The sequence below is a fragment of the Telopea speciosissima genome, chromosome 4, assembly GCF_018873765.1.
Source record: "Telopea speciosissima isolate NSW1024214 ecotype Mountain lineage chromosome 4, Tspe_v1, whole genome shotgun sequence".
Taxonomy (NCBI): Eukaryota; Viridiplantae; Streptophyta; class Magnoliopsida; order Proteales; family Proteaceae; genus Telopea; species Telopea speciosissima.
In genome coordinates this window covers 25008579-25021481 of record NC_057919.1, presented here as the reverse complement: position 1 = coordinate 25021481, position 12903 = coordinate 25008579, and the positions used below count along the sequence as shown (strand labels likewise).

Below are 12903 nucleotides of genomic sequence, written 5' to 3'. Positions count from 1 at the left end.
AACCCTTATGTGGATGGGTTCAAATACATATATAACAGGGAAAAAGAAAAGAAAGAGAAAGTCTCCTAACCAAACTCTTAAAGAACGGTAGTGTTGAGAATAGGAATAATGGTTTGTGATGATGTGGTCATAGCCCCTCTTTATTTATAATGAGCTGGAGAACATTCCAGAATTGGTACAAAGACAGAAATATCCCTAGGACAAAAGTACCCTTGAACCCATATTACAACACTCCCCCTCAAATTGGTGCATCAATGTCAAACATGCCCAACTTGCTAAATATAGAACTAAAACGTTTACTACTAATTCCCTTAGTGAGAATATCAGCTAATTACTCACTAGATTGAACAAAAGGGACACAAACAACTCCTTGTTCTAGCTTCTCCTTGATAAAGTGACGATCAATCTCGACATGCTTGGTTTGATCGTGTTGAACTAGATCATGTGCGATGCTGATTGTTGATTTGCTGTCACAACTAGAGGTGCATAGGCAGCTCAACATTGACACATAAATCTTGAAGGACTTCCTGAAGCCAAAGGAGTGCACAATACAGACTGCTTCTTGCTTTGCCAAGTAACCAAGTTTCAAGTGTCATTTTTTCCCAGGGTACTCATTTCTTCATTCATTGCTTCTTTCCATCTTAAATTCGTTAGTGCTTCCTGCCAGGTATTAGGGATGGAAACAGAGGACAAGGAAGAAACAAACACATAGAAAGATGGAGAAAGAGAGTTCTATGAAATAACATTAGAAATGGGATGCTGAGTACAACTTCTATGTGGCTTACGGATAGCAATAGGTAAGTCAAGACTAGGATCAAAAGAAGACTCACCAGAAGGAACAAGAGTACTTCCAGGACTTGAGATTGGTAATGCCGACTGGTTAGGAGCAGTGATGGTGGTGGTATTGTCAACTTGCTTTCTTTTATGCCACGTTCCTCTAGTAAAGGTCTTCAAAGTAGGCTCACCATGCTCCCCGTGGATTAAAGGCTGTTCCCGCTCTCCCTGTATTAAAGGCTGATCCTGTTCTTGTCTTGTTATACCATCTTCAAGTTCAGTAGACTGATCTTCTATTGTAGGCACATCAACTTTGATACAGGTCCAAGCATCCGCAAGAAGAAGAACCAGCCCTAGAAGTAGGGCTGATTGTTGGAGCCTTAGTTTATTTTACAGCTTAATTGTAACTTAAATTGAACCGGTTCAGCTTTTGGTTCAATTTAAGTGATTTATTCTCATTGTTTGTTATAGAATCTTCTAGTTTAAGGTTAGCTTTAATTTAATTGTTCCTCTCCCTTCCACGATTTATCTAGGAGGGAGTATTTCTTTTTGTAATAGAAGTCAGCCTTAGGATTTCAATTCCTAAGCTGAATAGGTGTAAGGCCATTGACCATTGACTATACATAAGAATAATTGTGGGAAGGCTCCCCCATAGTTCAAATTTTCAAAATAATCTTGGCTTCTGTGTTGCTGCTACTGCTGCTGCCTTGCTCCATTGTGAGTGTGCCTTGTGGATCTCAAGGTGAAGGGATTGGTGGACCTCCAATTGACTCCTTGCATCTGTTAAGATCGAGAGTCTCTCTTATCCATCTTCAAAATTGCTGCCATTGAAGACCTGCAATTCCAGTTAGTAATTTACAGAATTCTGCAATCAACCTTCTTCTTCTAATCCTCCAACCTAAGCCTACCTATCCCCATCGATCGTCATTAAACCCTAGCTCCATCAATCCCTAAAATTCCTGTCCAGCCTTATCCCACCATCAGAATCCAACCAAAATTGGATCACAGCTCCCTCTCACCACACCCCACACTCGATCCAGCATACAGCCCCATTCCACCACTTAAACCCTAATCCCCCTCAACCCCAGTAAAGCCCTAAAATCCTAAAACCTACCTAGAACAAACCATCAAAACCCTCCCAAATTACACTCGAATCACCCCCTCACTGCCTATAACACTCGATCCAAATCCCTCTTCAGAAATCCAATCCTAAACCCTAATTTCGCCTATTTTCCTATTTCCCAAAACCCGAAACCCTAACCCTACTTTGCTGCCCATTACATGTAACCTATTTCCACCCATCAAACCATCTCAGGAGTCGGGACCTTCACTGGAAGACTCCCTTACACCTGCCTAGCAAAACCAATACCTCAACCCTAACCCTAATTTTGACCTAACCGAACTAGTAGCTTTACTAGATCCTGATTTACCTGGCTCCTAGTAGACCCTACCATCTATCTAGGACTACATTAAACTTCCAATGGGGCAATTAAAGGCATATCTTTATTTCAAGACTCCCTATGAAGAGGTGCATGAGATGGAAAATAAGCCTCTATTTCCCCAAAAATAACATCCGTAGTGACAAACAATTTCCGGGAAGGAGGATGGTAAGATTTATAACCCTTCTGGGTAGCAGAATATCCCAAAAAAATGCATTGTAACAACTTTGGATTGAACTTTCCACTTACATGATGATTGCGAGCAAAAACCACAACCAAAAACTTTGGGAGGCACGACAAAGGAAGATGAACCCAACAACACCTCAAGAGGGCAATGAGAGGCCAACACCCGTGAGGGTAGCCTATTGATAAGATAGGCTGCCAAGAAATCCGCATCACCCCAAAAACAAGGAGGAACATTCATTGCAATCATCAATGATCTAGCAACTTCCAAAAGGTGACGATTCTTCCTTTTAGCCACACCATTCTGGGCAGGGGTGTCCGTATAGGATGTCTGATGTATAATCCCATGAGCAGACAAATAGGCCTGAAGAGAACCATCGATGTATTCCTTCCTGTTGTTAGTCCGAAGAATTTTCACCTTGGCATCAAATTGTGTCGGATCATTTTGTGGAACAGCTGAAAACAGGAGAATACATCGCTCTTTTGCCGCATAAGATTCACCTAAGTGGTACGGCTGAAACAGTCAATAAATGTGACAAACCAGTGATAACCAGATGTAGAAACACAACGGGTAGGACCCCAAACATCAAAATGGATTAAACCAAAAGGAATTAAACTTCTATTATCCGAAACAGGGTAAATAGCTCTAGTATGCTTTGCTAAAATGCAAGCTTCACCACTCAAATTGTTCGGATACAGTGCTTTACTAAAGTAGGAAATAAAGTAGATAAAATGCCTATAGGGGGGTGACCCAACCGACAATGCCACCTATGTAGATCATCCAAAGCAGATGCAGAAGAGTCAGAAGTAGCGGCCAAAGCAAATGGAGAACTATCAAGCAAGTAGAGACCACCAACCACTTTACCACTGCTAATCGTATGACCTGTCACCAAGTCCTAGAAAAGATAATGAGTAGGAAAGAAAATTACTTTGGCAATTGAGATCCCATGTAAGACTACTAATAGAGAGTAAATTAGTAGAAAAGTTGGGGACATGCAATACTGAGAAAAGGGATGAGGAAGGAGTGCACTTAATGATGCCCTTCCCAGAAATAAGGGAAAGGGAACCATTAGCCACATGAAATTTACTATTACCTGATAAAGGAGAATATTGACAAAATTGAGTAGTAGATCCGATCATATGATCAGTAGCACCTGAGTCAATTATCTAGGAATTAGATACGACTGAGGTACTATGGACACAAAAGAAAATACATAGATTATGGGAGGAGGACGAAGGCTGGTTAGAGAACCCTGGCAGGGAGGAGTCCAAAGCTGCAGATGGAGCCAATGAAGAAGATGAGTCAAGTCTGGTCATCGGACGACGTAGTTGCTGAAGTTCCTCCTGAGAAAGTGAATGGTCAGAGGCAGTGTCCTCAGATGAAGTTTGATTAGTTCTGGGTGAAGAAGAACGACTCTGCCTACGTCCCCGAGTATCATTAAGATGCCCATGTAATTTCCAACATCTGTCTTTTGTATGTCTTTCCTTCCGACAAAATTCACACTTCACCAGAATACAATTAGGAGTGGAACGATCATCGATATGGCAATACTACGAGAAAGCCCCCCACGAGATGAACTCTGTGGACTAGAGAAGGCTGGTTGTTCTTGGGTAACTGGGTGAACCATAGCATTGCGACGATTGTCCTCTGATTGCACCATGGCATAAGCCTGCTCTAGTGTAGGAAAGGGATCACGATTCAGGACATGAGCCCGAATATGATCAAACGCAATGTTGAGGCCAACAAGGAAATCAAAGACACGGAGCCATCTTCCCATGTTTTGAAGGCAGTAGCATCAACATCACAAGTAGTGGTGAAGGGCCCATAAAAATCCAATTGTTTCCGCATGCTACGCAGCTTGGAATAATATTGGGAAAGAGATAACTCCTGTTGTTTAGTAGCATGTATTTATTGGCGAAGTTCATAATATTGGGCAGCATTATCAACTTGTGAGTAAGTGTCCTTGGTAGTCTTCCAATTTTTGGCAGCAGTATCGCGAGGAAGATAACCCCCACGATTTCAGGATCCATGGAGTTGATGAGATATGGCATAACAAGAAAGTTGGATGTCACCCATTTATCTTGAGAAGGACCAGCTTCAGTAGGCTTAACAGACGTCCCTGTAATGTAACCAGAAAGACCACGAGAACCAATAGCGAGGAAGCAAGACCACAACCACATCAAATAATTGCTCCCATGCAATTTAATGGAGCTGGCAGGGAATGGAAAAAACTCACGTTGATTAGCTCCTTCGTGTCTAGATGTGATGGAGATATCAGAATCAGTCATAGTTGGTTAGGGAAGAACTCAACAGAACATCAACACCATACAAGGGATTGTGAAAACATCAACAAATCCCTATGGAAGAGGGATTTAAAACATGGCAGGGATGAAGACCTTTGGTGGGAGATAATTCACCACCAAGGGTGAAGAGAAGGAGACCGAAGCATGCGGTAGAGTCGCGATCGAGAGGAGGGGGTGACGACGGTGGTGATGGTGCTTGACGGCGCTGGAGGTGAGACCAAGAGGGATAGTGGGTGATGGTGCTGGTAGCGGTACCTGGTGTCGTTGGCGGAGAGACCGAGAGGGAAAGAGGGTGACGACGGAAGGCTTGGTGGTGACTGGTGGCGCAAGAACCGAGAAAGGGAGGAGGAACAAAGTTCTAGGGTTTCGTGATGATGGGCATTAGGGTTAAGATCCCGATGTGGATCCCAACTCTGATACCATGTTGAGAATAGGAATAATGTCTTGTGACGTTATGGTCACAACCCCCCTTTATTTATAATGAGCTGGAGAACATTCCAGAATAGGTTCAAAGATAGAAATATCCCTAGGACAAAACTACCCTTGAACCAATATTACAATAGGTACAAACAAACTCCAACTCGTACTTATTGACTACTAACAAGAATAGAAAAGAATGACTACCAACTGACTGAAATAATGCCTAATTAATCCTATTGGACCAAATAACTGCATCGAGAAGTCTGCATTAGTGTTGGACTCAATCAAGGCCTTGAGGCACAGTCCATGGATGCTTGCTGGTCACAGCCATCTCCAAAATCCCTAAATCATTAAGATGATATGTGGAATGAATTTGCACCATATTGAAGTTTTTGGGAGACAATCAACAAATTGGAGATTACTTGTTTGTAAAAATTAAAAGTTTATTTTGATTGGATATTTGTTTAATGGTCCAGCATAAATAGGATAACTCAAAGAATTGGTCTAGGCATAAGCTTGTTGTTTTGTAATGGTGTTAGCATAGTTCGAAAACTCGTCTTGAAATTTCGAAATTACAACAAAATTTCGCCGAAACATTGCTCTCTTTTTTTTTCCCTGTTTCATTTTGATGTTTCGGTTGGTAAATGGGTATAGTTGGCTCTGAAACTTTAGGGGAAACTTGTTTTAGGCTTAATAAACATATTTAAATCTTCAAATTATAAATAAAAAAACAACCAATTTGGTGTTTTGGATTTGCACCCTTGGTTGGCAGTAACGTCGAACCCGTATGTAATATTGCCTATTCTACACATTGTTTGATTGCTATGAGACATAATTGGCAAATAAAACAAGTAAATTATGCAATAATGGATGAAGACACATAATATTGAATAATTATTTAAGAAATGGTTAAAGACTTAAAGTAGAAACTACAAAGTACAGTGAACAATGGATATTACATAGACACCTAAGTACAGTGAACAATACATATGTCATAGACACCCTAGTCTTCTATGTCTAAACAGTACAATACTGTGAGTCTATAACTGTCTACTGATATGAACTATGATGTGCTGGATCGAGTCCACTCATGGTTTGATGGAGCCGACGTGCATTGTCCTATGTCTATATGACTTGTGAATGCCATGTCATAATGTTCGAGAAGAAATGAGAGTAGTCCTCCACAAATTAACATATATAATTGAGCCCCATCTAGTTTATATTAATCGTAATTTTTCACATTTTTATTGTAGGAAAATCAATTTTTCTTACCAGAAAAAGAAAAAATCAATATATAAACAGAAAAAAAAATCGACACCGTGATGTCGTAGATTGAGTGATTGACCTCTAGTGTTCGGCATATAAAAACTTTACTCCCATACAACAAGTATTTGCCATTTTTTTTTCAAAAAATAGTTTTTGGGAATAGTAAGTTTACCTGAATAGTTGAATATGGCCAAATCTTCCCCAATAAGCAGCAATTGATGTCTTTGTAGTGATGGGGTAACCCCCAATAGTGTATCCTAGATTCCTAGTAGTATTGAGTGGTGATGTGGCAAAAAAAACACCAAGATTCCAGGCTTTCCCCCCTTCTCTAGGTCGAAACCCATGAAAAAATTGAGTTTGTCAAAATTTCAAATAGAACTTGCAAGGCCATACCTCTTTATATAAAGCATTGTAACATTTCAACGAGATGTTACAAATAGTACCAAAATCTCGCCGAAATTTCAGTTTTCTCGGTCGAAACATTGCATGTCTTATGTTTCGTATATGGTTTCATCTCGAGCAGGTCGAGATATCCGAGATTTTCGATATTTTGCCTAGATTTCGGCGAGTTTTCAAACTATGGGTGTTAGATGGATATAAGTGTATAAGTCAAAAGCAGTGGGTTAGTATTAGGTTGTAGAATTCAAAAACTTTCGTGGTCCAATGTCTCAGATAGTAAAGTAACAATATTTAGGGCAAAAACTTGTTAGCACTAAATGAGATCCTTACTTTATTTTTTTTGGGTGAATAAAAATTTCATTACTAAAAGGAAACAGCCCTCAAATAGGAGGGAGGAAAGCAAGAACCAGCAGTAGAAGCTCAAACAGGGGAGCCTGCTAGGACAAGGGAGAGAGTAGAAAGACCCCAAGATACAACAATTAGTTTGTTCCTTGGGGTGTCATTACAAGAAGTCGGAGCAACCAAACTAAGCTTAGATTTGATTTCAAAAGAGATGGACTCCCAAATCTGATTAGCAGATCTGGATTTGGAGGTCCATTTCCGAAGATTGCGCTCCATCCAAATGTGGTTGATGGCAATAGAGAAAGCCATCTTCCCAATAACATCACAAAGAGTAGAACCACCAAAGGTCATGTCCACCCAAATCCATTCACGGTCAAAAGGGAGGATCCTCCGGTTTCTTGGCCAGCATTTGGAGAAATCCCTTTCCAGATAGAGCAGGAGAAGGGGCACTCAAAGAAGAGATGGTTAGTATCTTCGATCCCATTCCAACATAGGTCACAACTGGGAGAGACCATAATGTGGCGATGTCTGAGGAAAGCTTGCGTTGGGAGGCAGTTGGAGAAGACTCTCCAAGCCGTGAAGCTGTGTCTAGGGATGTGGTGCTTGAACCAGACGAGTTTCCTCCAAGGAACAAGCGGGAGATGAGTTCTAACAAGATCCCAAGCAGATTTGGAGCTGAACTTACCCAAAGAACTAGGCAGCCAAGAAACACAGTCATCCCTTATGAAGGGTCTTCTGGAAATAGAAGGCAATAAGTTCTAGATAGAGGTTAGAGCTGGAGTAGAGGAATCAGGGGGGTCCCGTCCGTCAGCATTAAGAATATCAGCCACCAAGGCATTTCTAGGCAGCCCAGAACCATAGATCAATCTAGGGTTGACATGGTGAAGCAGGACTCCCAAAAGATGCCAATGATCTAACCATAGCTGAGTGGAGTTCCCATTACCAATGTGAGCTTGGATAGAGCCAAGAACCAAGGGCCGGATATCCATAATTTTGCGCCAGGTCCAAGAAGCATCCGAAGATAAATGGATAGTCCAAATAGAGTCAGAACGGAGAAGGCCCGAATATATCCACTCTACCCAAATACTTTTAGCCTTAGACACAATCTTCCACAACAATTTGATAATGCTGGCTTGGTTCACTTCCTTTATGTAGGAGGCTTGGAGGACAGACTTGACAAGCACCAAACGACCTGCATAAGATAGAAGCTTGCCCTTCTAGAGTTGGAGCCGTTTCTTGATAAGATCCAGCATAGGAGTGCAGTGATGAGCCGAAAGTCTTGCCGGGATCAAAGGAAGGCCCAGATATTTCACAGGAAGCTGACCAATACTGAAATCACATATACTCTTCAGAACTTCTTTTACCTCATCAGGAACTCCAGCAAGGAAGAGAAGAGACTTGAGGGGGTTGGTTTGAAGCCCCGATAAGCCTTGAAAGTGCTGCAAACAGTTCATGATGGACTCAAAGGAGGCTATGGAAGCCTTGGAGAAGATCATGAGATCATCAGTGAAAGCCAAGTGGGAAAGCTTGAGGGCTTTGCATTTGGGAATAGGGGAGATGAGCTGCTGATCAGTGCATAATTGGATTTCCCTGGATAGAACTTCCAAAGCTAAGGTGAAGAGGTATGGAGAAAGGGGGCAGCCTTGACGCACACCAACAGTAGAGGAAAAGTAACCAGCTGGGCTGCCATTAACTAGCACCGAGAACCTGGGGGTGGAAATGCAGCAGTGAATCCAATGGATGAATACCATAGGGAACCTCATCTTGATCAAGACTTTTGTAATAAAATCCCATCTCAGAGAGTCAAAAGCTTTATGAAGAGTGATTTTTCCTTTCAAAACCTCGGACAATCTCATTACAAAGGCGGATATTGTCAGAAATACTTCTACCAGGGATGAAGGCGGACTGATTCTGACTGACAAGAAGATCCACCACATCCTTACTTTATTAGTCCTTATATATATGGCCCTTATGGGGATGATCGTGGAATAGTTCCAAACTTCCAACAAAAACAATTCCTGTGGGTAATGAGTCCAACTGATTAAACGCGGATAACCTCTTTGTCAGTAACCACTCCTTACTAGGGTTATCTTTAGAGGCTAGGAAAAAAAATGAAGAACTGAAGAAACTTAATTTCAAAATAAAGAAGATGAGATACAGGGTCTCAAGGGAGTCAATTTAAGAAAGTTGATCAAATGATGCCAGCATCGGATGAAGTTTGAAAAATAGAACGAGGAAAAAGTGGAAAGCGTTGTTGAGAGAAATCAGTTTTTACTCAAATTCATGGAAGATTGTTATAGGCCTGTTTTCTAAATATGATATTGAAGAGAAAATTTAATTGGCAATGAAATTCAGGGGAAGCAATAAATTGGTTGAAATGTATAGAACTAGGAAATACACCAGTTCGAAGCTCTTGATTACTAAAAACTAATTAATAATTTAAAGAAAGAACAATAGAAGAAGGCTTTAAGTTGAATTATTAACCTGTGTATGAAAATCAGATGAATGAACCAGGCAATTTCAATGAATACTGAATTTAACGCTTAAAAATCATAATGGCAGTATAGCATCAAAACAGTAGCTAGTAAAATTCCCCGAGGAACGACAGTGTGTATGCTTCATCCTATTCAATTCTGAAAATTGGTGTTATCCTGTGACCTGTAATCTTAGACTCTTTGCTGATTCATACTGAAACTTGCAGTAAAGACCTTACTTTAATCTAAACTTGGACTACTTAAACGAAGGGGGTTTGCCACACGGAAAGGGGTACCCCGGGTAACGTTTGGACACTTTTTGTGTAGCCAACTCAGTTTGACATTTTTCTGACTGTTCCTGAAGTATTATACTCAGATGACTCTAGTTATTTTTTAGATTGATTTCCATTTGTTGATTGTGTTTTGGTGACATTACATAAATTTAGGTGCTCTAATTAGGTTCCGCAATGACTATGTTCGTTAATATCCTCATATATATTGTATTCATGACTCATTTTCAGGTTGTAAGGACTGGAAAAACTCGTCGAAAAAGGCCATATTCACCACCAAACGAGGAAAGTATTGGCCCAGAGTTTCCTTGCCCTCAATGTGGTAAGATTAGCTTCTTAAACCAATTTTCATTAAGAATTTTATATGTTATTAACTCGACTGCTAGTTTTTGTATTACTTTCATTGGCTAACCTCTATCACATATGTTGTAATGACAATCTAGGTTATTAAAGATATACAGCTTAAGGGAATAGGTGGTGGGAACGGGTTAGCGGTTAATTAGGGTTTTTTTAAGAGGGTTTAGGATTCTAGTTTCGGGGTCAAATGTCGATTATCATTCTTCATTTTATATTGTCAAGGATGTTAAGAATAGTTGTATCAGGGGTATATATGTACATAACCCCTACTTATGTACTCTATGTTTCATTTGTATTAGGCCAAGGGCCTCAGTGTAATTATACATTCTTTTCAATATAAGCTTGTTAGTCTCTAGTTTTGAGGCATAACAGATTTACCCCAAGAATCGTGTTTGAACTCTTGGCTCTCTTGGAGTTTTTTCCTTTCTTCTCCTTCTCCATCCACTCTAAAACCTAACATGGTATCAGAGCAGTTTGTTCCTGGAGTTTGAAGGTGTTTGAAGGTTGCTTGGAAGGCTAGGGCTAGCCTTCATTTCCTGGTTTTTGCTGGTACTCGAAGGTAACCTTATGGTATCTTCATAAAGCTGTTTCTTGTTTGTTTGACATCCAAATGGAGAGCAACCAGAGGCTGTAGCTTCGTTTGGAAGTCCCTTTTCTTCTCTTTGGATCATCTCAAGCCCATTTGAAGCATCAAAGGGTAGAAGCTGAAGTTCGGCCAGACCTGTTCTACAATTTTTTCCGCCAGCTGGGGTTCTTGAAGTGACAAAGCTCATCAGTAGAGCTTTGTTGGTTGTTTTTTCTGGGCTACTTGGCATCATTTTTTGCTGAAGAAGGTTTGTCTTTGTCATTTCGCTGCAGTTTGATGATTGTTTGAAGTTTTACATGCCTTTTTCAGTTCTTGCCTGTGTTTTTCCTCTGTTTTTTGACTGTTGTGTTTGAGGAGAAGCTGTTGTGCTTGAAGTACTGTTGTTTGGACCCTTTAAGTGTGTGATTTGGGATCAATATGGGTGACAAAAATGTTGAAACAGACCTGCCTTTATTTGCAGACCCTACGGCTGCATCCTCCCCAGTCCTTTCATATGAGAACCCCAATGTGCAGCTTCCGATTGTCAAGTTGGACAATACCAATTACCTTGATTGGCCCCGATCTATGAAATTGATTCTTCGTTGTAGGGGAAAGATGGGGTACATAAATGGCATCATCAAAGTTCCCCTTCCTACCTAGCAAGGGTATCCCAAATGGGACATTGAGAATTCTCTTGTGATGGCTTGGCTTCTTTTCTCCATGAAGCTTGAGATTGCCAGGAGGTTTATGGGCAAAGAGATTGCCAAGGCCATTTGGGATAATGTGGCTCGTATCTTTAATAGAGTTTGGGACTCTACAAAGGTGTACCAACTTCCCCAACAGATTGTCAGCCTGTGTCAGGGTGATAGAAGCATTTCTGATTACTATAGTCTTGTCGTGGGCCTGTGGGAGGAGTATGATCATTATAGAGATCTTCAGTTGTGTCCTGAGGATGAGGTCAAGGTGCACCGGTTGTTTGAGAAAGAGAGGATCCTATTTCTTCTTGGCGGCCTTAACTCTGAATTTGAACCTTTTAGGGTACAAATCCTTGGCCGACCAAGTCTTCCCTCACTGGAGGAGGTTTGTGGCTATCTACAGAGTGAGGAGACCCATAGGGGTGCCATGGGGACTACTCCTAACTCCACTGTTGAGCATTCTGCTCTTATTTCTTCCACCCCTCAGGACTCCATTAAGGGAGCTGATAAGGGGGCTGCTAAGGGCTCTACGAAGGGCCGATTCCTCTGTGACCATTGTGGCAAATCTGGGCATACAAAGGATTTTTGCTGGGATCTTCATGGGAAGCCTTCTCCTGGTTCATCAGGGGGACTGAAGGGACAACGGAAGAAGGGGCCTAAGGCTCATGTTGGGGTCACTGAAGCTGATTCATCATCCCTATCCAAAGAAGACATTGCTGCCTTTCGTCGAATTGTAGCTCACCAGGATGGGTCCTGTGCTACTCCTACTTCCACGGCATTGCAGGCCTCTTCCTCCTCCGGCACCATACCTTGGGTCATTGACTTGGGTGCCACGGATCATATGACTGGTAGGTCTCAGCTGTATAATTCCTATTTTGTCTGTTCCGGGAAAGATAAGGTAAAAATTGCTGATGGTTCATTCTCTATCTCTGGTAAGGGCGATATCCGGGTTACACCTTGTTTACCCTTGAAGTCAGTCTTTCATGTTCCCAACTTTGCTACTAACCTTCTTTCAGTTAGCCAATTGACTAAATCCTTGAACTGCTTTGTCACCTTCTTCCCTACTCATTGTCTCTTTCAGGATTTGGTGACGAGGAGGGTGATTGGCAGTGGTCATGAAACTAATGGTTTGTATGTTTTGGAGACTGGTGCTTCCTCTGTTGTGCAAGCTCAATCCTATGTTTGTGGGCAAGGAGGTGGATGTACTCGGGAGGATATTTTGTTGTGGCATCGTCGTTTGGGCCACCCTTCTTTTTCTGTTATGAGGAAACTGTTGCCTCATTTACTTTCTTCTTTTCCTATCACTCATGTTTTTCATTGTGAACCTTGTCTATTTGCCAAAAGTTGTAAAACAGTTTATGCATCTAATGGTAATAGATCTACTTCACCTTTTCA

The 12903-nt window shown here is 41.3% G+C and overlaps 1 protein-coding gene across 2 annotated transcripts in view; it reads left to right on the top strand.

The window, feature by feature from the left end:
• LOC122658669 (E3 ubiquitin-protein ligase CHFR) overlaps positions 1-12903 on the top strand; it is a 76883-nt gene that overhangs the window by 20638 nt on the left and 43342 nt on the right. For both annotated transcript variants that reach the window (XM_043853721.1, XM_043853720.1), the window contains exon 8: positions 10123-10213. In XM_043853721.1, coding sequence (XP_043709656.1) covers positions 10123-10213 — 91 coding nt within the window. The remainder of the gene's footprint in view (positions 1-10122; positions 10214-12903) is intronic.